Source organism: Sminthopsis crassicaudata, chromosome 1, assembly GCF_048593235.1.
Source record: "Sminthopsis crassicaudata isolate SCR6 chromosome 1, ASM4859323v1, whole genome shotgun sequence".
Classification (NCBI taxonomy): Eukaryota; Metazoa; Chordata; class Mammalia; order Dasyuromorphia; family Dasyuridae; genus Sminthopsis; species Sminthopsis crassicaudata.
Window position 1 is genome coordinate 648,858,176 of NC_133617.1, and position 22,309 is coordinate 648,880,484.

At 33.4% G+C, this 22,309-nt stretch overlaps 1 protein-coding gene and 1 pseudogene across 12 annotated transcripts in view; both read left to right on the plus strand.

Moving 5' to 3' along the window:
• The window catches only part of CNTLN (centlein), a 427,436-nt gene that overhangs the window by 124,839 nt on the left and 280,288 nt on the right, over positions 1-22,309 (plus strand). For all 12 annotated transcript variants that reach the window (XR_012484846.1, XM_074282960.1, XM_074282961.1 and 9 more), the window contains one exon: positions 10,502-10,635. Coding sequence is in view for 11 of the 12 variants with exons in the window: in XM_074282960.1 (XP_074139061.1) it covers positions 10,502-10,635 (134 nt within the window). In the remaining variant the exon portion in view is untranslated. The remainder of the gene's footprint in view (positions 1-10,501; positions 10,636-22,309) is intronic.
• Positions 11,107-13,032, plus strand: LOC141551376 (WD repeat domain phosphoinositide-interacting protein 2 pseudogene; annotated as a pseudogene).

The window sequence follows — 22,309 nt, forward strand, 5'->3', positions numbered from 1 at the left end:
GAAAAGAGAAAGAAAGACAGGAAGGAGGATGTGGAAAATTTCTAGTTGTGTAGTCTTAAGAAGTATCTAGCACAATGAAAATGCAAATTAACTCTAATGAGGAAAAAAATGTACGCATTATTAATATAAGGAATGTTAGAAGTTTCATAGAAGTGTTAAAACTAACTTTTTTGCAAAATTGGAAATAGTGACACTGGAAAAATTCCATAATTATTGGTTTTGATCACTGTCATAAATTACTTAATTACTATTAAAACCCAACACAAACTTTTGTTTTAAACAATAGGCATTATATATTTATCATCAAAAGATGAAAACATCCATGATGTCTTTTAATAGACAAGTTTTATGTTTATTTAGTATAAAGTATTCAACATATATAATTAAAAGTATATAAGAAAATGATATAATGGCTGAGGAGCAAAAAGAATATGCTTTTCATAAGAACATGGAAAACATTTTGCTAGTTATAGACAAAACATATCTGATGCTTTTTGTAGGCATTATCCTTAATTCTAAACTATACAACAATCTACAACATATCAATGCAGGAAAACTTTATTTGCAAACTAAGATTAGATGAAATCTCAGATAACAACTAGGGAAGGATATCTGAAGATCCTGTAGTCATTGACAAAATTCATTTAATATAGAATAGCAATGAAACAAATAGAAATAATGATATCTAAGGCTTATGTAATTTTGAAAAGGAGTTAGGCAAATTTAAGACTCTTAAGTTCTTTTTTAAAAGTTTGATGGAACAAATTAATTAATAAATACAAAAAAAGAATAACAGCCAAAGTGATAATCTGCTTTAGTTATCAGAAATGAATACCTTTTATTATACTAGACAGAAAGCTTAAAAACATTTGAGAACCACAAAGATCTGTGGATTTAAGGACTTTACATAATCTTGCTAAGGAGTACAGGACAAAAGTTGGAGCATTTTAGTAATATTCCTGGGAATAAGTATCGAATCTTATCATAACAGGAATTCTGTTCCTAAAGTGGGGTAACCAGTTATGAAATATAAGTCTACATTAAGATTTGGCTAGGAAGTCTAAAATATTTTTGCTGGACAACAGTCCATCATATGTGACTCTTCATGATCCCATTTGGAGTTTTTTTGTGATCTAGATTCTAGAGAATGATCTTCTAGCTCTTTTTACAGATGTCGCTTTATCTTTTATCTTCTCCATCATTTAGTCATGAACTCTTCTCCCAGTTAGAAATCTTAAAGGTACTTTCGTTGTTTCTTTACTTTGTTGCTGATGCTATTCTTTATTTCTAAGTAATGTATGTTTTTTCAAACTAATCTTAGTATATGGTATGAAATGTTGGTTTTATATATACAGTTTCTACTAGACAACTTTTTAGTTATGCCAGCAATTTTTTTTATCAAATACTAAATTTTTATCTTTGGGCATCTAGGTTGACTTCAGTGGATGGGGTGCTGTGTCAGAAGTCAGGGATGATAATCTTTATAAGTTAAAATCTGTCTCAGATATTTAGTATTTATGGGCAAATCACTTTACCCTATTTGCCTCAACTTCTTCATCTGTAAAATGACAAACCATTCCAGCATTTTTGCCAAGAAAATGCCAAATAAAGTCATGAAGAGTTGGGCACAACTGAAACAAATGGACAACAACAACTTTTTACTTTAAAAACAGACTCTTGGAGGTAGCTAGGTAGTGCAGTGCTTAGAGCACCAGTCTTGAAGTCAGGAGGACCTGAGTTCAAATCTGTCCTCAGACACTTAACATTTACTAGCTGTATGATCCTGGGCAAATCACTTAACCCCAATTGCCTCAGCAAAATAATAAATAAATAAAATAAAACATATTCTTTAGGTTTATTAATCACAAGAAAACTGTGCTTATGTGCTTCTGTATATTGTGAAACTAATATGTTCCATTAGTGTTTGTGTTTCTTAGTATTCACAAGATGGTCAGAAAAAGCGATAAAAGGACACTCTCAAGGTATCGCTTAAGAATTTTGTGATAGCGTCTCCCATGCCATACAATAGATTCTAACATTCCTAAAGATTTTAAATATATTATGTGACATGGGAGACGCTATCACAGGATTGCCCAGCATGATGTGCCCTCATCAGAGAACATGCAATGTTCTGTGAGCAGAGCAGAATTGAATTAGCTCAGAAGAAACCTAAGATGTGCAAAGTTAGAGAAGCTGTCCCAAATGTCCTTAGGGACCATATAATCCTACCTGTTGGAGTGCATTCCAAGCTCATATTGATCTGCTCAGCTACAGTTGGACACAATGTAACTTGATTGTAAGATAGTGATATCATTTTGGTTCTCTTCAAGAATGAAGGACACCAACCAACCAGCCACCAGCTATCAATAGTACCAATTTATTTTGAATGAACAGTGCTGTGTAGTATAATTTTAAATTTGTTACTGCTAGGTGCCCTTCCATCCTGTTTTTCCTACTATTTCCATTAAAATTCTTTACCTTTTGTTGCTTTAGATGAATTTTGTTGTTATTTTCTCTAACTCTATAAACTTTTCCTTTGGTAGTTTATTTGGTAATTTGATTAGTATTATAAAGAACAAGTGAATTATTATTGTATGATGTCAGATTTTGTGTATGCATCTAATGTTAAAATCATTGTTATTGTTACTAATATGTATTAATAATATTAACAGTTTTTCTAACAGACCAACTTTTTAATCTTGATAAAAATCCAATGTGATCACAGAATATTATCATATTTATAATTATATATTGCTGTAGTTTCCTTGTTAATATTTTATTTATTTTTTTCATTAATATTCACTAGGGATATTGGTCTGAAATTCTCTTTCTCTGTTTTTTATTCTACTTGGGAGTATGAAGATTTTATTGCAGAATTTCTGGGCTTTGTGACCAATAAGATGGATGACTAGACACTTTGTGATGCTCATAATATCTTAAAACTCTCCTAACATTATAGTTATGTTTAAGATAGAAAATAACTTCATTTTATAAGAATTCTAAGGAGATTAGTTGATGTACTAACAGCAGGAAAAAGTGAGCTCAATCTCTAACATGCTTGCATAGCATCTTCTCTCCCTAAAACTACCACACTCTGGCAGGACTGTGCATGGACTTGCACCAGAACTCAATATTAACCACAAACATGACATCCTAGAATCCAAAGACTAGAATCTTTCTCTGGAGGTCCACAGAGTGGCAGAATTATGTGCTGCAAACAGGGTTTAATAAGAACTGACAACCAGAGATATAGTAGTCTATTGGCATAGTATATAAATGCCATATCAAGTATTAAATGGATGTAATATATAAGCATATATGTGCAGTTCCACCAGGTCTGGAAAATGAAAGGCGACTAATTTTCAGAAACACTGAGTTTGGAATCAGAAAGACTCAAGACACTCACTAGCTCTGTGACCCTGAGCAAGTCCATGTTTGCCTTATTCTACTGGAGAAGGAAATGGCAAACCATTCCAGTATCTTTGTGAAGAGAATTCCTGGACATGGTGGCTTATGGGGTTAAGAAAAGTCAGATACAACAGAATGACTGAATAATATCAGTAATTAGCATTCAAATAAGAATAATTTTTAAATCTCTAGTAGTAAATTGGGAAAGCAGTACAGGCCAGTAAAACATGAATTTTTTTTGCATATTATGGGGAAAGCCTATGGGGAAACCTTTAGATAAGAGGGAGGAGCCAGAAAGTGATTGATAGTAATAGTTATAAGGAAAAAAAGAAAAATCACCAAGTTCTCTGAGACTAGAAAAGTCAAAGAACTTGAGCACAACTAAGTAAGTCAACAATGAAGATTATAATGGAAAGGAATATGACCTTTAGATTATCCAAATTCATGTAGATATCTATGAATAAGTGTTGTAAGACAAAAATAAAATGAATGTCTGCATTATCAAACATAATTCCTATATTAGCAAAATCTCTATATAAGCAAACATGATCCCTATAATTACAAAACATTGATCTCAAAGACAAAATATGTGGAGATAATTTAAGGATTATGGGTCTCTCAAAACAATATGAAAATTTAAAAAGTCAAAACCAGCACCCTGAACTTTTTAATGTGTGAAATATTATAAGAAACTGTCCAGAGCATATGAACATAGAAAACAAAATGCCAGGGAAAATTTTGAATCTATAAATTGCCTCTAGGGAAAAACAAAACAAAACTGAATGTGAACTGAAGACATTCAGTGGCCAAATGTAATAATTCCAAAGACAACACATTCTGCAAATAACCTCTAGAAAGACCTTCAAATATAAGAGAAAAGAAAGTTCAAATAATGCAAAATTATTCTTTAACCATCAGAAACTATAGAGGGATATGGAATAATGTAGAGAACAAAGGACAAAAACCCTAAAGCGACAAGACCTAAAAATCAGCCTAATTATCAGTGAACAAAGGATAGATGAACGAAAAGAGGAAGGTGGAGAATTTCTGTAAAGAAAAGCGTATGTGATAAGTAGGTTATTTGTTTTTTAAATATCCTAGGCAAGATAAAAATAAATATAGTAAATAGGGAATGCATAGGTAATGAAATAAATTATCTTCCTGACCCTACTGCACCCTGCTCCCTCCAAAAAGGGAAGGAAAAACTGGAGGATTTACAATAACGTTAATAACAGAGGGAATGTTTAACAGTTTCTTTCTAAAAGTATGTCAGTATACAAGGGTAAAAGGTGTTTTACTGGAAAATATTCCCTTGAAAGAAAAAGAGAGCCTTTATAACAGAAGCTGATGACCTTAAAATAGATTTTTTTTTTTTTTTCTGGTTAGAGACAAGACTTCCTTATAGTATTGTGTATCCATGAACAACCTACTGCTCAGGATAAGGTAAATCATACTTAATAGGGGTAATAGACACTCAGAAAAGTGGGAGGACGTGGAGTTTAAGAGAATATTTAACAAATATGAAAAAAAGAGATCACTAATAGGGCTAAATTTAATACTGAATTGCATGATTAGGGACTTAGTACAATTCCAACCATGGGACAATAGTCTATCACCTATGTGAGTTGCTATTTCTAAGGATGAGGCACTGTAGAAACTGGGGAGAGGCAGACCAAAGATAAAGACAATATATTATAAAGTACTTAGAGAACTGAAAATAGGTACAGTAGAAGAATTAATATGTTTAAGAATATATCCACTAATGAAATGATGTTTGAAAGTCATTGACTCAAGCAAGAATAATAACCTAGAATAGATAGACAAAAAGGGGAGAAAAATATAAAAAATGATAAGGGAAATTAAATTTTTTTTTCTGGAAAAAAAAGCAAACAAAAACAATTCTAACATAAGTTGAAATGGAATGGAGGGGATAGCTGTGGCTTACATGACTTTAAACTGAGAAAATTAGACTTCAAGGGTTAGATAACTTGATAAAAGAAAAAGAGGAGATGGACAAAAAAGTTAAGAAAACTCTCTAAACTAGGGAAAGTGGAAGAAATAAAAAAAAGGATGGGATTGTGGCTTGAGGAAAGAAGGAAAGTAAGCTGTTGGGAATGGAGTTGTGCTAAAATAAGTGAAACTAAAATAAATAGAGAAAGTGTCATGTTTACCAAGAAGAAAAAATGCTAAAATCGGGGGAAACTCCAATACTAGAAATGAATGAAAAATAAACTATAAGTCTCAGTTTCATAACTTAAAGTATAATAGATCAAATAAGATACTGCATTGAAAAATTGAGAGATTGGCCTAGAAAGCAAAATGGCAAAGTCCATTGTTTATAACAATCACTTCAAAAATAAAGACATATGTAAACATGAAGGGCTGGAAAAAAAATTACTCTGAATTAAATGAATAAAAAAAAAGGCATTAGATTCAGTCATGCTATTTACAACATAAAATGAGATAATGAAACTATGTTAGGCTAAAAGGTACCATGTAAGACAAATTGTAACTATTGAAGCTGTATACCTTAACATTAAATGACTTAGCAAAGAAATATAAACAAAATAATTAAGTGAACTATAAAAAATGCAAACAGTAATATAGTGGTGATAGGGGATTTTAATGTCCCTTTCTCAGTTGTGGGCAAATCCAGTGGAGAGACAAATTAAAGGGGAAATGCAGCATTGAATAAATTGCTCCAGAAGCTAGAGCTAAAAGAATCTGAACAAAACCATTGAAGTATGTATATTTCTCATTTACACAATGAACTTTTATAAAAATTGCCTTTGTATTAGGCTACAGAAATATTTGAAAGAAATATAAAAAAATCAAATAGCAAGTATATGCTTTGCATAGTACAGTGCAGTAGAAAGTAATCTGTTCAGGCAGCAGATATAAAAGAAATAGATAAAAATATCCACTTAACAATGTAAGTCTTAAATAATGAGCAGGTTAAAAAAAATGACTAAAAAATATGTCACAGAAAGAAGATGAGAAAAACAAAACAAAATTTCTGGGAAAGAAGCCTTAAAACAAAAGAATAAGACTACACATTAAGAAAATAAATTAGCAGAAGTTTAATGAAGATAATTTAAAAAATTGGAAATTGAAGAAATAAACACAAAAGTAGATATATTAAAATTACTGGAGGAACAAATAAACTGGAAACTAAACAATTCTAAAAATGATAAAAGCTGATGGTGCAAAATGATTAATAAAATGAATAAATCTTTAAGGAATATAATCAAAAAGTAGAGGGCAGAAAATGAATACAGCAAAAAAGAAAACAAAGTGATATAAGAAACCAGAATTATGCTACTATAAAAGAGAAATATCTTTAAATATCTACAATGCTTCAGCAAGACAAAATAGAGATCTTAAATAATCTAATCTAAGAAAACCAAATATAACTTAACTTAAAGGAAGTCAAAGAAAATAATCCTGCTTCTGATGAGAATTTTTTCTAAAATGTAAAGAACATTTGGTACTATTACACAAACTATTCCCCAAAAGTAAGAAAGTACCCTATCAGCATTCTTTTCTGAGTCAAATGAAGTTTTAATTTCTGACTTAGCGAAGGATTAAAGCACAGTAAGAGGTCTACAGGAAATACTCGTAATGAATATCAAATCATTTTAAATATTCTTGCCAGACTATAGAGATTAATTCGAGACATAATTCTTTATGATAAAAGTTGGATTTATATGACAATGATGAGTAGTCATTTTTCAGTTAAGTTCTGGACATGATGGCAATAGCAGAAAACAGAAAGAACATCTGTTCTATTTGCTATTATTAACTGCTTTCCAGAACTGTACTTTTTTTTTTTTTTTTTTGAGGCTGGGGTTTAGTGACTTGCCCAGGGTCACACAGCTAGGAAGTATTAAGTGTCTGAGACCAGATTTGAACTCAGGTCCTCCTGAATTCAGGGCTAGTGCTCTATCCACTGCGCCACCTAGCTGCCCTCCAGAATTGTACATCTTTAGTATAAATCCAAAATTTATCATAATGAATTATTTCTTGGATTAATCTCTAGCAAGACTACTAAGAATCATATGAAAAAATACCCCAAATCTATACTAATGAGAGAATTGGAAACCAAAAGTACTTTTTAAAAAAGAACTTTCCATATTCTTTGATGATTTTTTTCTATCCAAATCTATCTTTAATCAAATACCTATATTCTTTGAAGATTTATTTATTGAGAATGTCTTTTGGGATGTATAACAATTAATATACATATTGACATAGGAATTTTACATGTATACCCTTATTATATGTACATACAAACACATATATATGTGTGCATGCATTAATAATACCAATGTATTAACACAAATATATATGCATGTATGTAATATATGTATACATACATGTATACAAACATGTTATATATGTGTATATGTATAGAGACACATACATATATATCTTGGCTAAAAAATGCTTATCAGAGAATTTTCAGACAGATATATTTTCCTATTCATCTGTTTCCTTTATTATCCTAGATGTGTAAATTTTGTGCCTGTCAGATTTTTTTTAATCAGTTGTCTTACTTTGTAAATACATGCTTTTGAAGAAAAATTTCTCCTATCCATACTTTTGAAAAATATGTCATCTTTCATTTTTTTTGTATTATGCTTTTTAATATTAAGTAACATGTCCATTTGTAACATATTGAGGAATATTATGTAAAATGTTGATCTAAACCCATTTTATGTCAGATCGCTTTTTAATTTTTCCCCATAGGTTTTTTTTTTTTTTTTAAAGCACAAAACTGTTTTCTAAATCATTTATATTTTCTGGCTTACCAAACACTGGTCTTCTAATTCTGTTGTTTATTATTCACCCTTAATAATGTTCTACCTCTTTTTAAAAAAAATTTGTTTTATTTATACCATTGTATTGGTAAAATGTTTATGTTTGCTGCTTTGTAATACTATCTGAGAACTGGAATGCTATTCTTTTGTCACTACCTATTTTCATAATTTCCTTGATAAGCTGAATCTATTATTCAAATGAATTTTTAAATTATTTTAATCAAGCTCTATAAAGTATTCCCTTGCTATTATATAGTTTGCTTGGCAACAGCATCAAAACTGTACTTTATCTTTGCTAGTATTGTAATTTTTATTATATTGACATAGCCCAGCTCTGAGCACTGAATATTCCTCTAGCTATTTAAGGTGTTCTTTGTTTCTTCAAGGAGATCTTTTTAATTGAATATATACAAATATTTTGCATGCCTTGATGGATCAAAAAATGATGCATTTTTTAGTTCTCTGGAACTATTTCTATTATTTATTTTTATTATTTTTATCTAGTTTTTTTTTATTTTATAGAAGTAGTATTCATTTTTGAGGTTTTATTTTGCAGCCTCCAAATTTCTTGATCAATTAGTATTTGGGGATTTTTTTTTCAGCAAATTATCATAATATCAGCAAATAGGGATAGTTTTGTCTCCTTTTTGTTTATCTCAACACATTTAAAAATTAATTTTTTGTGGTACATTGAAATTCTTCAATATAATTATTTTTCAAGAAATGATAAACATGATGAATATAAGTATGGAAATGTCTATATGAATGGATGCAGGTTGCAGTAAGCCAAGCCAAGAAAACAATATACAAAAAATTATAATAATGTAAATGGGAAGAAGAGCAATAAAATAATGAAGAGTAAATATTTCAAAACTTTGAGAAGAAACCCCTACTCAACTTCTTTACAGTTGGAAGAAGTACATGGGAGTGCTTTATATTTCTTATGTATCTGAAAATATATTAATATACTAATATAAGTGTATTAATTAGTTCTGATTTTTTTCTTTTCTTTTTTTTCTTTTTTATTTTTTTGGCTGAGGCAATTGGAGGTTAAGTGAATTGCCCAGGATCACACAGCCAGGAAGTGTTAAAGTGTCTGAGACCAGATTTGAACTCAGGTCTTCCTGACTTCAGGGCTGGTGCTCTATCTACTGTACCACCTACCTGCCTCTTTTCTTTCATAAAAATATTGGATATTGGAGATGTCTCTCTAGAATGACACTGTGGAAAGTTTTGGTTATGTAAACAACAAAAAATTGATGAAGTTTATTTTTTAAAAAGAGACAACACTGCCATGATCTCTTAATTTCAAATCAAATAAGCTTTTATCAGCCTACATTCTTTGGACTTCTTTGTATTTTTAAACACTTGACTATATTCTTCAAGGTTTCCTGAAATTATTCTCTTGATTTCCTTTCTATCCATTTCTGCTATATATTCTTTCTTCCTACTCGTTCCTCTCCTTTTCTGGATTTCATATTTTGTCATATCTAATATGACCACTCTGAAGAGGTCTGTCTTGAACCATCTTTTCTTCCCTTAATACTGTGTCACTTGGTGATCTTATTAGCTACAGTGATCACTTCTATGCAGATGATTCTTTGATATATGTATCCATTTTTAAAATCTGTCTTCTTTTCAAAATCACATTATCACTGGTTTTTTGGTTATCTCATATTTGTCCTGTAGGTATCTAAAAACTCAAAAAGCCCAATACTCATCTTTTACTCCTAACTCTTCCCTTTTTTGAACTTAACTATTTCTATTGTACTCTGTATAATATATTGTAATATGTTTATGGGTCTCTTCAGAATTTGATCTATATGGCAAAGTCTTATAGTGTATAATTATGTTTACCTTCTCATTTTTACTTCACATAAAGACATTTAAACTTTTAAGGAGACATCTGCATATTGTGTTTGCTTAATAAGTCATAATAATAACAGCTCACATTTACATAGTGCTTTAGGGATTGTAAAACTCTGCTAATCATACAACTTTATTATAGATGATAACTGTTTGCATTTCACAATGATATTTACATTTCAAAACCTTGAGTTAAGAGCTGGGACAATATATTACTTTCACATAAGATTCTCTTTTTCACTTATCTACTCTACTAATCACAGAAAGTGACAATTTTTGGAATGAAATGTAAATAGATTTTATACTTTCTTTTTTTCCTTTTGTATGTGTTACTCAGTTCAATACACAGATTCTTTCATGTACTTGATTATACTTAATATTTTCTTAAATGTATTTTTTAATTTTAGATTTCTGCAGCTGATTTAACTGAGGCAAAGAGAAAAATTGAGGAATCACGGCTTAAATGCAAAGAATTGACATTACAATTGAATCAAAAGGAAGCTGAAATAAAGCAGAAGGATATGGATGTCACTTTAGTCAAGCAAGTATCTTCAGTCACTAATAAAGATGGGTATTTTAAAAGTTGTATCAGTATACATATATTTATTTTCTCCTTAAATTCTTTTGTCTTAAAGAAACAGGTGGAATTATTATTTCTAAGAATAGTCACTCTACCTGCATTCTCTTTTTCGTTTTCATGCACCTCATTCTATCAGTCAGATGCCTTTCTTGACTTTCTCTTCAGTCTTATTATATGTTATATGGTTTAGAACTAGAAATTATATTAGAGGTCCCTTTGTACTAGCCTCTTTTTTATATATGAGAAAAGCTGGTCAGAGAAGTTAAAACATTATTCAAAGATTGTAAAATAGTAATTGATTGACTGGAATCCTATCCCATGTCTTTTGATTTTACTTTTTTTCCATGACAAATACCTTTAAATATAAAATAAGAAAAGAAAAAAATTGCCATGTGCCTAGCAGAACTTAAGAAAGGTTTCACAATAAAGTAATAAATTTCTATTTCGAGGACCTGGAGCGTAAACAAGAGACGGGGAGGGATGAGGCGACGGCAGAAGTTGGAGCAGCGAGCGGCGGTGGCGGTGACAGCAACAGTAGGAACCGAAGCAACGACCACTGCAGCTGGAGGACCCACGACGGTGGTGGAGAGAGGGGCCTGGAGCCGAGCCTGACTCCCTCGTCTCTAGAGCGCCTGAGCCGAGCTCCCCCCCTCAGCCATGAACCTGGCCAGTCAGAGCGGGGAGGCCGGCTCCAGCCAGCTGCTCTTCGCCAACTTCAACCAGGACAACACGTCCTTAGCTGTTGGTAGTAAATCTGGTTACAAATTCTTCTCCCTTTCCTCTGTGGATAAGCTGGAACAAATTTATGAATGTACTGATACTGAAGATGTGTGTATTGTGGAAAGATTGTTTTCAAGCAGCCTGGTGGCTATTGTTAGTCTCAAAGCTCCACGGAAATTAAAAGTCTGCCACTTTAAAAAGGGGACTGAAATATGCAATTATAGCTATTCCAATACCATATTGGCAGTTAAATTGAATAGACAGAGATTGATAGTATGCCTAGAAGAATGTCTGTACATACATAATATTCGTGATATGAAGGTACTTCACACAATCAGGGAAACTCCTCCTAACCCTGCAGGTTTGTGTGCGCTGTCAATAAACAATGAAAATTGTTATCTGGCTTATCGTGGGAGTGCAACAATTGGGGAAGTACAAGTCTTTGACACAATTAATTTGAGGGCTGCTAATATGATACCAGCTCATGATAGTCCCCTAGCAGCCTTGGCTTTTGATGCAAGTGGTACCAAACTTGCCACTGCTTCTGAGAAGGGAACTGTGATTAGAGTATTTTCCATCCCAGAAGGACAGAAAATCTTTGAATTCCGGAGAGGAGTAAAGCGGTGTGTAAGCATCTGCTCTTTGGCCTTCAGCATGGATGGAATGTTCCTCTCTGCATCCAGTAATACTGAAACAGTGCACATCTTCAAACTTGAGACTGTGAAAGAGAAACCTCAGGAGGAACCAACTACCTGGACTGGTTACTTTGGGAAAGTGCTTATGGCTTCTACCAGCTATTTGCCCTCTCAAGTAACAGAAATGTTTAACCAGGGTAGAGCATTTGCTACTGTCCGACTACCATTTTGCGGTCACAAAAATATCTGTTCACTTGCCACAATTCAGAAGATTCCTCGATTATTAGTGGGAGCTTCTGATGGATACTTATACATGTATAACCTAGACCCTCAGGAAGGAGGGGAATGCACTCTGATGAAACAACACAAGTTGGATGGCAGTATGGAGCCGGCCAATGAAATCTTAGAATCTGCATCCCATGACCGTCCATTAGTAGCTCAGACCTACAATGCTGCTGTGACAAGAGGTGCTTATGTACCTTCCTCACCTACTAGACATGCATACACAGAGGAACTGGGTGCAGTAGGTGGTACTTGTCTAGAAGATGAAACCAATGCACTACGATTGGATGAAGACAGCGAGCATCCTCCCATGATTCTTCGGACTGACTGAACTTTAACCTGTGAACTTTAACCCCTTGAAGCAGAGAACACTGGCTTGATACTTCTTTGAGGACTCTGTGTTAAGCTGCTATGAACTTTGACATGATTTGGGGAGACAGGATGGCAGAGACATTTAAGTTGTAGCCATAGGCTGATAATTAGAAAATATATTGTTTTACTTCTGTGGCTTTTAATCTTATCTATTTTAGCTTTCTTGGTTTTTTTCCCCCATTTTATTTGCCAAAATCAGCTGTTTGGTGGATCCTTAGAACCTCCTCGCTTTGCATGCATTCATGTGCCAAGCTAGCATAGGAGAAAGAGAAGCCACTTTATAACAAACTAAAGTTTGTATTTCTTTTTATACATGTATATAATAGTAAATATATATAAAGAAAAAAAATTTCTATTTCAATAAAGTGTATATAATAAATATTATACATTGTGTTCACAGCTATCCCCTCCTTTTTTTTTTTTTGCTTCCTTGTAGATTTTCTTTTGTTCTTTGCTGTTCACTTTTTACTTTATTTTTCCCCCTTTCCGTCCTCCCTAGGCTACAATTAATCACAGATATACTTTTATATATACATACATAAAAATAGATATCCATAATCATACATATATATATATATATACATATATATTCATATGAATATATGTAAAACCATACTGTGCTTATTTCTACTTGTCTTCTGACTTTGTCTGAAAGTTTTCCCATAGTTTTCTAACTGTACAAATTTATCATTTCCTACACCACAATATTCCAATCTTATATTGTCTAGTTATTTTAAATAGTCTAAAACAGTATCAATATGACTGATGTATATTGTAACTTCCCTATTTTTTTTTCTTTTGATTAAATCTATTCTGAGATCTTGGTTGTACCCCTGCTTTTTTTTACATAATAAATTCTACTTCTGATTTTTATTTTATGTTTGTGTGTCATCATTTTTATAATATTTAGAAGACTTTATACTTTTCTAAATATATATGTATTGCTCCCTCTATAAATTTATCCTGAATGGGAGTAAGGTTTTAGTACTAGCTGCACTCCTGCCTACTTATTTCTTTTATATCTGCTTTGTCTCATTTGTATGAGATTAATCCTTTTTAATTCTTCCTATACACACACACACACACACATACACACACACACACACACACACACAGAAGTACATATATATATATGTAGCCTATCTATCTCCTATCTATCTATCTATCTGTCTGTCTAACTGTCTCACCCCATCATACTCGGTCCAAGCCTTTCTTTCAAACTACCTAAGTGAAAATGACAGTCTTAAATGAACCGATAACATTTTCACATATAAGAGGTAAATGATTTTTATCTTTTTTTAAGTCCCTTGTATGTTTATTTTATATTTCTCTTGGATGTTATATATGTTATATATGTTGGATGTTATAAATATCTGAAAGTCTTTCAGTTTATTAAATAACCATTTTTTTTTCATTCATTAACATTTAAATTTGCTGGGTAAATTACTCTTGGTCTTAACTCCATCTCTCTTTCTCTAAGAAATATAGGATTCTTAGACTCATGGCCCTTCAACATAATATTTGCTAGGTCTTATATAATCCTTGTTGTATGTAGCTCCATGATGTTTAGGTATTTTTTCTTGTTGCTTCCAATATCTTCTCTTTAATCTAAGAACTTTGAAACTTGTTTGTGATATTCCTTTTCAATTTTCTTATTTGGATCTCTTTCAGGAGATAGATTATTTCTATTTCTGCTTTGCTTTCTTTATGGACAATTTTTCTTGATAATTTCTTGTAATATTGTGCCAAGATTTTTTTTAATCATAATTTTCAGGCAGTTTAGCTATTCTTATTTTATTTCTCCTCAATTTGTTCTCCAGATTAGTTCCTTTTTTCCTCCCTCTTCTTTCCCTTTCTTTTTCTTTCCCAGCTATTCATGTGATCAAGTTCTAGTCTGAAGGTATGGTCTCCATTCCTATGCCAGGGCTAGATATCTCTTCTCCAATCCCCCACACTCCCACCTCCACTAAGACTGAAAACCACAATTGTCTTCTCTTTCCTGAAACTTAAACTAGAGTTTTATTATTACCCCCTTGTTTATTATTGCTTACTTTTTCGAATTATTGCTCGATTTTATGCTCACCTTCTATTCTGCTGATCTGTAAGTGCCCACAGCCAACAGGGTCTGTGCCCCTCTGTTATTGCACTCATGAGCTATGTGGTAGCTCCTCCTCCACAGCAGCAGTTTAGTCCAAGGTGGTCTGGCCAGCACTGTAGTGTTGCAGAGTCCCTTGACAGTAGAAGGTTCATCAATCTTCTCTTATTCAGACAATTCCTTCACTTAATCACTTGAAGTTTGGCTTTTATCTTTAACCACATTTCAGAAATTGTTCTCTCATTTTTAACCAGTGACATTTTTATCCTCAAATCTGTGTTTGATTCCTATAACTTTTGAAAGTATTTGGTTTCTTTGACCTCCTTTTCTTCCTTAATTTTTATTTTATTGACTTCTGTGGTACCACATTTCTATTTCTCATCCTTCTTTCTAATTGTTCCTTCACCTTTTCCTCTTTCTGATATCTATTCTTCAAAGTTCTGTTCTTTAGCTTCCCTCCCTCTTTTCTGGTAGTCATTTGGTAATTTTATCCAATCCATGGCTTCAGTAATCATATTTAACTTCAACTATCATCCTTTTCCCTCAAAATCTGTACCTGCCTTCAAATTCTGTTTGCTTAAATTTACCTTCTCCAATACATAGTTTCTAATCATGTTCCCTATGTTTTACCCACTCCTGCCACACTCTTTTGACCTTTAGATATCTAAGAGTGATATAAACATTTTTTCCAGGCTGTAGTAATAATCATGGTGGGAGAAGATAAGGTTTTGAAAGTAGTTGGTATTTAAACAAATTGAAAGGAGTTGGATGAGAGAGATATTGAGGAATTAGAAGATTTGGAGTTACGTCTAGCAAGTTATTGGATGTGTGATGTAAGGAAGAGTGGGGAGTTGAAAATAAAACTTGAGGGACCTTAAAAGCTGTTGATTTCGACAGAACTAGGGAAGTGTGAAAATAGAGTAGGTTGGAGTAAAAAGATGATTTCTGTTGTGCGCATGTTAAGTTTGAGATGTCTTTGGGATACATAGTTTGAAATGTCCACTAGGCAATTATTGAGCAGATCTGGAGCTCAGTATAGAATGAAACTGGATATATAGTTTTGGATGGGAGTGAAAGAGATCATTGAGGGAGGGAGGAAGAGGTAGAGAGATAGGAAGAGAGAAGGATAGGAAGAAGGGGAGAGAGAAAAAGAGAGAGATAAAACAGAGAGAGAGAGGAGGGGAAAGAGAGAGGGAAGGAGGGAGGGAGAGAGACATAGAGGAGAAGAAGAGAGAGGGGGAGAACTTAAAACAAAAGAAGAATGTAGGGCCTAGGACAGAGTTTGGGAATTAGGTGACCCACAATTAGATTATGTGAATTTGATGATGGACCAATCAAAAATACTTAGAAATGAGTGGTTAAAAAATGTTAGGAGGGAAATTAGAAGAGTTTAGTGTGTTGAATATACAGAGAAGGACGAAGGGTGGTTAATAGTGTCAAAAGCAATAGATTAAAAAGGATGAAGAATGTAAAAGACAGATTTGGCAATGGTAATTATTGTTAATGCTAGAGAAAGCAGGTTCATTCATATTATGAAGTCAGAATCCAGAGTGCAAAGGTCTAAGAAAAGAAAGTGGAGACAAACAAGTTTAGATATTTTTTTCTTAAGAATTTTGCTGATCTCTTCTCAGGGGAAAAAATTGGAAATTGAGGGAATTCCCTCAATTGGGGAATGGCCCAATAAACTGTGGTATGTGTTTGTGATGAAATATTATTGTTCTATGAGAAATGATGTGCAGGATGCTCAGGAAAAAAAAAAACAACAACCTGGTAAGTCCTCCATGAACAAAGTGAAACAAAGAACAAAAACACATCAAATATTTTTGTTTTCAAGTATTTGCTAGGGCTTTTAAAGGTCATAGTGATGAGGAGCAAATGATGAGGTATGAGAATAGAGAGCAAGAGATCCCCTAACAGCAATAGGATCCCCTTGGCCAGTGGCAGATTTTGGGAAAGAATTTGCAAACCCCAGTGAATACAGGCACAAGGATGTGGCAAAGGATAGGTTTATTAACACTAAGAAGCCAGTTTGCTAAGAAGACAAACTTCTTAATGGGCAAGGAATATAGCAAAGGTGGGTTACACTGAGAAGAAAATATTTTCAATAGTGGACAAGGTCCTGTTAGGATGTCGGTGAAGATTTGGGCTTCAGTTACCCATGAGACCACTTAACTTGGAAATGGTGTAGTCTGGGAAAAGTGTGCTTTTCCCACTCATAACTCATAAGTTGTTCTACTTACAATAACAGGTATCTTCTTTGTAAGCACTATAAAAAATAAATATGCAGCCTTTATTTCAGTGTTATTCTGACAGGGAAACCAGCCCTCTAAAGAAAAATAAGTAACAGTCTTTCAGAAAGATCTTGTCCCAACAGGCAACTGAATGTTATAGGGGATGGAAGATTGGATTTAAGAATCAGAGAGATCTCAAGATTTGACCCTGTGCAAGTCAACCTCTGTCTTTCTTCAGTTTCCTTATCTATGAAATTCAGATAATGGGACCCTGAAACCAGGAGGACTTGAATTCAAATCCAGCCTTAGATACCAGTTGTATGAACTTTGGGCAAGTCACTTACCCTTAATTGCTTTAAAAAAAAAACCCCAAAAAAAAACCTTTCCTAAATTGTTAGGTGTATAACATGATGTGATTGATATTTCTAAAGTGCTTAATAAATCCTAAAATATTATTATTTTTATAACCACCCAGTGTAACTAAATAGCTGTGGTGCTACAGATTCACTGAATTTATAGAACATAAACTGGTCTTAATATTAAAGATAGTATAAGATAATAAATAAGTATAAAGAATACGGAAAGAAGATCTGAAAAACACTGAACACATTTTTACTGCTAAAATGTATTGTTATATGTCACAGTATTTACTTATTAATCATGGTTATAAATTAATTCAAAAACACAAATAGGGAACACTGAAAATATGTGCTTTCTCCCTCTCCTCATTGTCTGTAATTTATTAATTTCCCATTTACCTTTAGAAGCATTTGAACTCTTGATCTCTTGCAAGACTCAGGTCTGTTTTTTTGCCTCCAGGTAAAATATCTTTTTATCATTCTTCTCCATTTGTAGGCATTCTTTTCTCCACTGAAATAATATTTAAGTTATTAATCTCTCTACATGTTGGATCTGCAAGCTTTTTGAGAGGTGCAGGAACTGTTTGTTTTTGTTTTTTCTTTGTACATTCTTTAATTTAATATCATAGTGCATTTTATAGATCAGGTATTGAATTGATATGATTTATACCATAAGTTAAAAGACAGAAAATCTCTAATAGTTAAAGAAAATATTTAGAGAGATAATATATATATATAGTGGTTTATATATAATTTTCAGAGACATTAGTTGGAATTAGAAATTTGCATTGATGGATTTAGAGACATATAAACTAGTGATAGAGACTGTGTGTGAGTTTTGCCTTGGTACACAATATTATTTGGGAAATAGGAACATAGCAGCACCAAATTTTAGAATCAGGTAGTGATAATGGGAGCCCTGAAACTCTTTCTCTCTCTCTCTCTCTCTGACTTATGGGTGAGCCATGAGGTAAAGCACTTTAAGAAGCTCCTTGAAGGAGAGATTCTCCTTGAACCCTGCTTCTGGGAAAGACCCACCCCAGGGAATCAAACATTCTGTTATCTAGGTGGACCAGTTGAATACCACTCCTACTTAGCCAAGTTGGAGATTCTAACCCCATTGAATTGGAGATTAGTCTAGAGACACTCATTCAGTTCCAAGATTTCCAGACTAGGCTGCACCCCATCGAGAACTGCCCTCAACTTGTAGTCATAAAATGAGCCAATTTGAGTCTTAGTCTTTGCAGAGGACCTTATATGCCATGCCAAGGAAGCTCTCTCTCTCTCTCTCTGGCATAGCAGAAGCCCTCTGTCCACTGAAATGATATTCTCTTTCAGCATTACCTTCTCTTTATCTTTATATCTCTCTATTGGGATTTATCTGCTAGAAACTTTACTTCTCTGTTGGGACCTTGTCACCAAGGAATTCAGTCTTTCTATTCATGCATAGCAAATAATGCCAATAATAAACTTCATTTACCAGTCTAGCTTTTAGGGTTTATAAATTCCTTTACAAAGGACCTCTGTGCTACCAGAAGGGGGTTCCCACAACTCCCTATCCTGTGCTAAATCCTAGGGGAATCTAAGGGAGCAGACCTCTTCATTTGGTTCCCTAAACCCTGAACCTGCCACTAACATCATCATTTAACTTCCTGACCACCAGAAACCTAACGTCATCATTTGGTTTCCTGACCAGGAACCCCAAAATCTAGACCTCATCAGTAGGACCTCCACAGACTTTTATCTAGTCTTATCTCTGTTTAAGGGAATCTTCATTGTAATTCACTAGGTAGGGAAAGCCTTTGACAAGAAAGAGCCATCACCCTCTGAAGCGGCTCACACATTTTACTTGTGGACAGCTCTAATTGTGAGATTTCCGCTTATACCAAATTTTTAAAAAAATCTTGCTTTTAAAAAATGCCCATCCATGCTTTGGATTCTGCCTTCTGTCCTGTCCAAAATAATAGCTCAAGCACTGACCAATACATCTGTGTGGCCAACCATACCCAAGGATGCCAGAATTAAAAACAAAAATGCTCAGAATTTTGAATCTCAAAATTATGTCAGGACTTAGACAGTACAGGTCCTTGCAAACATCACCTAGGCAAGCTCAAGAAGTATATGAGAAGATAAAATGATAAAAACCAGAGAAAGGGAGGTAACTATTAGCTTCAATAGTCCAAGACTATCCATAAACTACATAACCTTTCATGAGCTCTAAATAGAGACTAGCCTGGCAAGACAGAAGCCCAGGTAAAGCCAGAAGAAGAGTTGAGGCCAGAGCCCAGCCCAGAAAGCCCATCACACCTGCCTTCCTCAGCACACAGGCACAGTGCTTATCAGCCCCCAGCCAGCCCCAGGGCAGCCGCCCCCTATCAGGCTCTATTCACAGGGGCATCAGCCAGATCAGTAGCTCAGCACTGAGCCACTCTAAGGGCAGGTCTCTCCTAACAGCTCCACACCCACACCATTCACAGGGTTTGTGTTGGGCAAAACCATACTTGTGGAGCCCCTGGAGAAGAAATTAGAGGAGTCATAGCCCATTGCAATTGAACCACCAGAAGACTGAGCCAGAATCTTTTAATTCTTGAAAAAGGAAAGACCTTTTCTTAGTCACTACATCTTTCTTGTACTTTCAGGCACTGGGCTGAGAGATATTGAGCTCTTGTTTAGCTGGAATACTACTGAGCCTCCTTTAGCTGAAGTAACTTTGCATTTTTTGACAAATTCTTCCTTTTCTCAAAAAGTCTCTCTTTCATAAACTGCCTCATTGCCTTAGGGTGATTAGTTAGTTATCTCTATACTCCTTAGAGAATTTTACATATAGATGGGTGACTAGGAACAAAAAGTATGAATGGAGTGTATGCCCTCACTTTAGCTTCCTTTCTAGTCTTTTCCTTTTCAATTAAATATAGAAGTTTCCCACCCTTTCCAGAATTTTCTCTTCTAATCTTCTACTATTTTTGCCTTTTTCACCTCCATACTTTTAGCTTTTGCTAAGCTCTGATTGAGGTACCTCACTGGGGCACCCCTCTTATATAGCATTATATTATTTTCTTTTTGCACCACTGTTAGTATTTTTATTTATTTTAGCACACATTGCTTTATGATCATGTTGGGAGAGAGAAATTAAAACAAAAGGGAAAAACTATGGGAGTGGAAAAAAAAAAGTGAACATATCATGTGTTGATTAACATTCAATCTCCATGGTTCTTTTTCTGAACTGTCACTATTTTATAACTGTCACTACTTTTACTCATCACTCTCCAGTGACTTACAAATAAGTATAGTCAAGCAAAGCAAATTAGTGTAGTACTAGACATATGATTTCATTAGCATAAGGAACTCTTGGCATAGAAGTTTCCTTTCCCACAGAACATCACTGATATCTATATCTATGTCCATCTGTTTATCTATCTTTCTATCTATTTGTCAATGTGTATGTATGTGTGTATGCACAATCGCATACATATACACATACATCGGTTGATAGTTGTTCAGTCATTTAAAAAATTTCTAACACTGTGTCCCCGTTTGGGGTTTTCTTGGCAAAGATACTAGAGCAATTTGCCATTTTCATCTCCAGCTCATTTTATGGATGAGGAAACTGAGGCAAATGGGGTTAAGTGACTTGTCCAAGATCAACACAGCTGGTAGGTCTCTGAGGCTAGATTTGAAGTCAGGAAGATGAGTCTTCTTGACTTTAGGAAGCTCTGTATATACACATACATACATAGCTATATGTATATGTACACACACATGTAAATATATACAAATGAGATTATATATCTGCCTCCATCTATATCATACTCTTCATACACATATGTAAATATGTGTATTTATATTTTTATGTCTATATCTTTATCTTTTATAGTCTTAGAGAGTTGTTAAGGGCATGAAACTTGCACTCAACTCTAACTCTGCTTTCCATGATACCTTCTCTCTTTACAATTAGGTACTGAAGTGTTTTTAACATTTAGCATATATATTTTGTATGCTGGTGTTCTGATTAGAAATTGAATCCATTTGAGTGAAATGAAATCTAGCTTTGTTTCTAGAATCAAAAATTAAAAAATTTAAAATACTAGTTATGATGGAATTTTTGTTTTTTTCTTTTTTTGATTTAACCATTTCTAAGATTGTGTGTTCACACACATAGGGCTGCCTGCCTGCACTGTGTAGCTTATTATATATAGATAAAATCATAGTTTTAAGGCCCAGATATAACTTAAGAGGCCAGTGAATCCCATTCCATTTTTATATATGAGGAAATCTTCACCAGGGTCATACATATTAAGTATCTGAGTCAGAATCTGAACCTACATATATCATGGATAGCTTGTGATTTGTTTTGTTAGAGAAAAGATATATCAATAGATTTTTTTTTTTTTTTTTAGTATTAACAACATAACTAGTAATTTTGAGATGTTTTGGCAGTATTTCATGGTAGGAATTTTTTTTGATTTTTAAAAAAATTATAATTTTAATGGGAAAGATAATACACTTCAAGTTCTCTAAATCAGTCTTCTGTGGAGGCATATTATGTCTAGTGAAAGTCTATAGTGAAGAGTCTCAAACTAAAACTTGGATTTGATTTTTTAAAATATACTTTGATTATAAGGCTATGTAATAAAATTATTGAATTAAAACATGTTAAAAATACATTTTGTGTGCATCAAGGGGTAGATATACCTTACTGATCTACTTAAATTCTTTACTCAGGGCTATCATAAGAACTATCTCCACACCTGTTCATTTTTTACTGTGGTACATCTGTGACTTCCATATTTTTAATACTTCTGTAATGTTTCTTATTTAATTTGTTTATTCTTATTTTATGTAGTTCTAGTTTATAATTTTAGTTTTGAAATTTATAAATTTAAAATATATTTTCTATTATTACTACCAGTAGTATCCCACAAGGAGATTATGACCATGAGG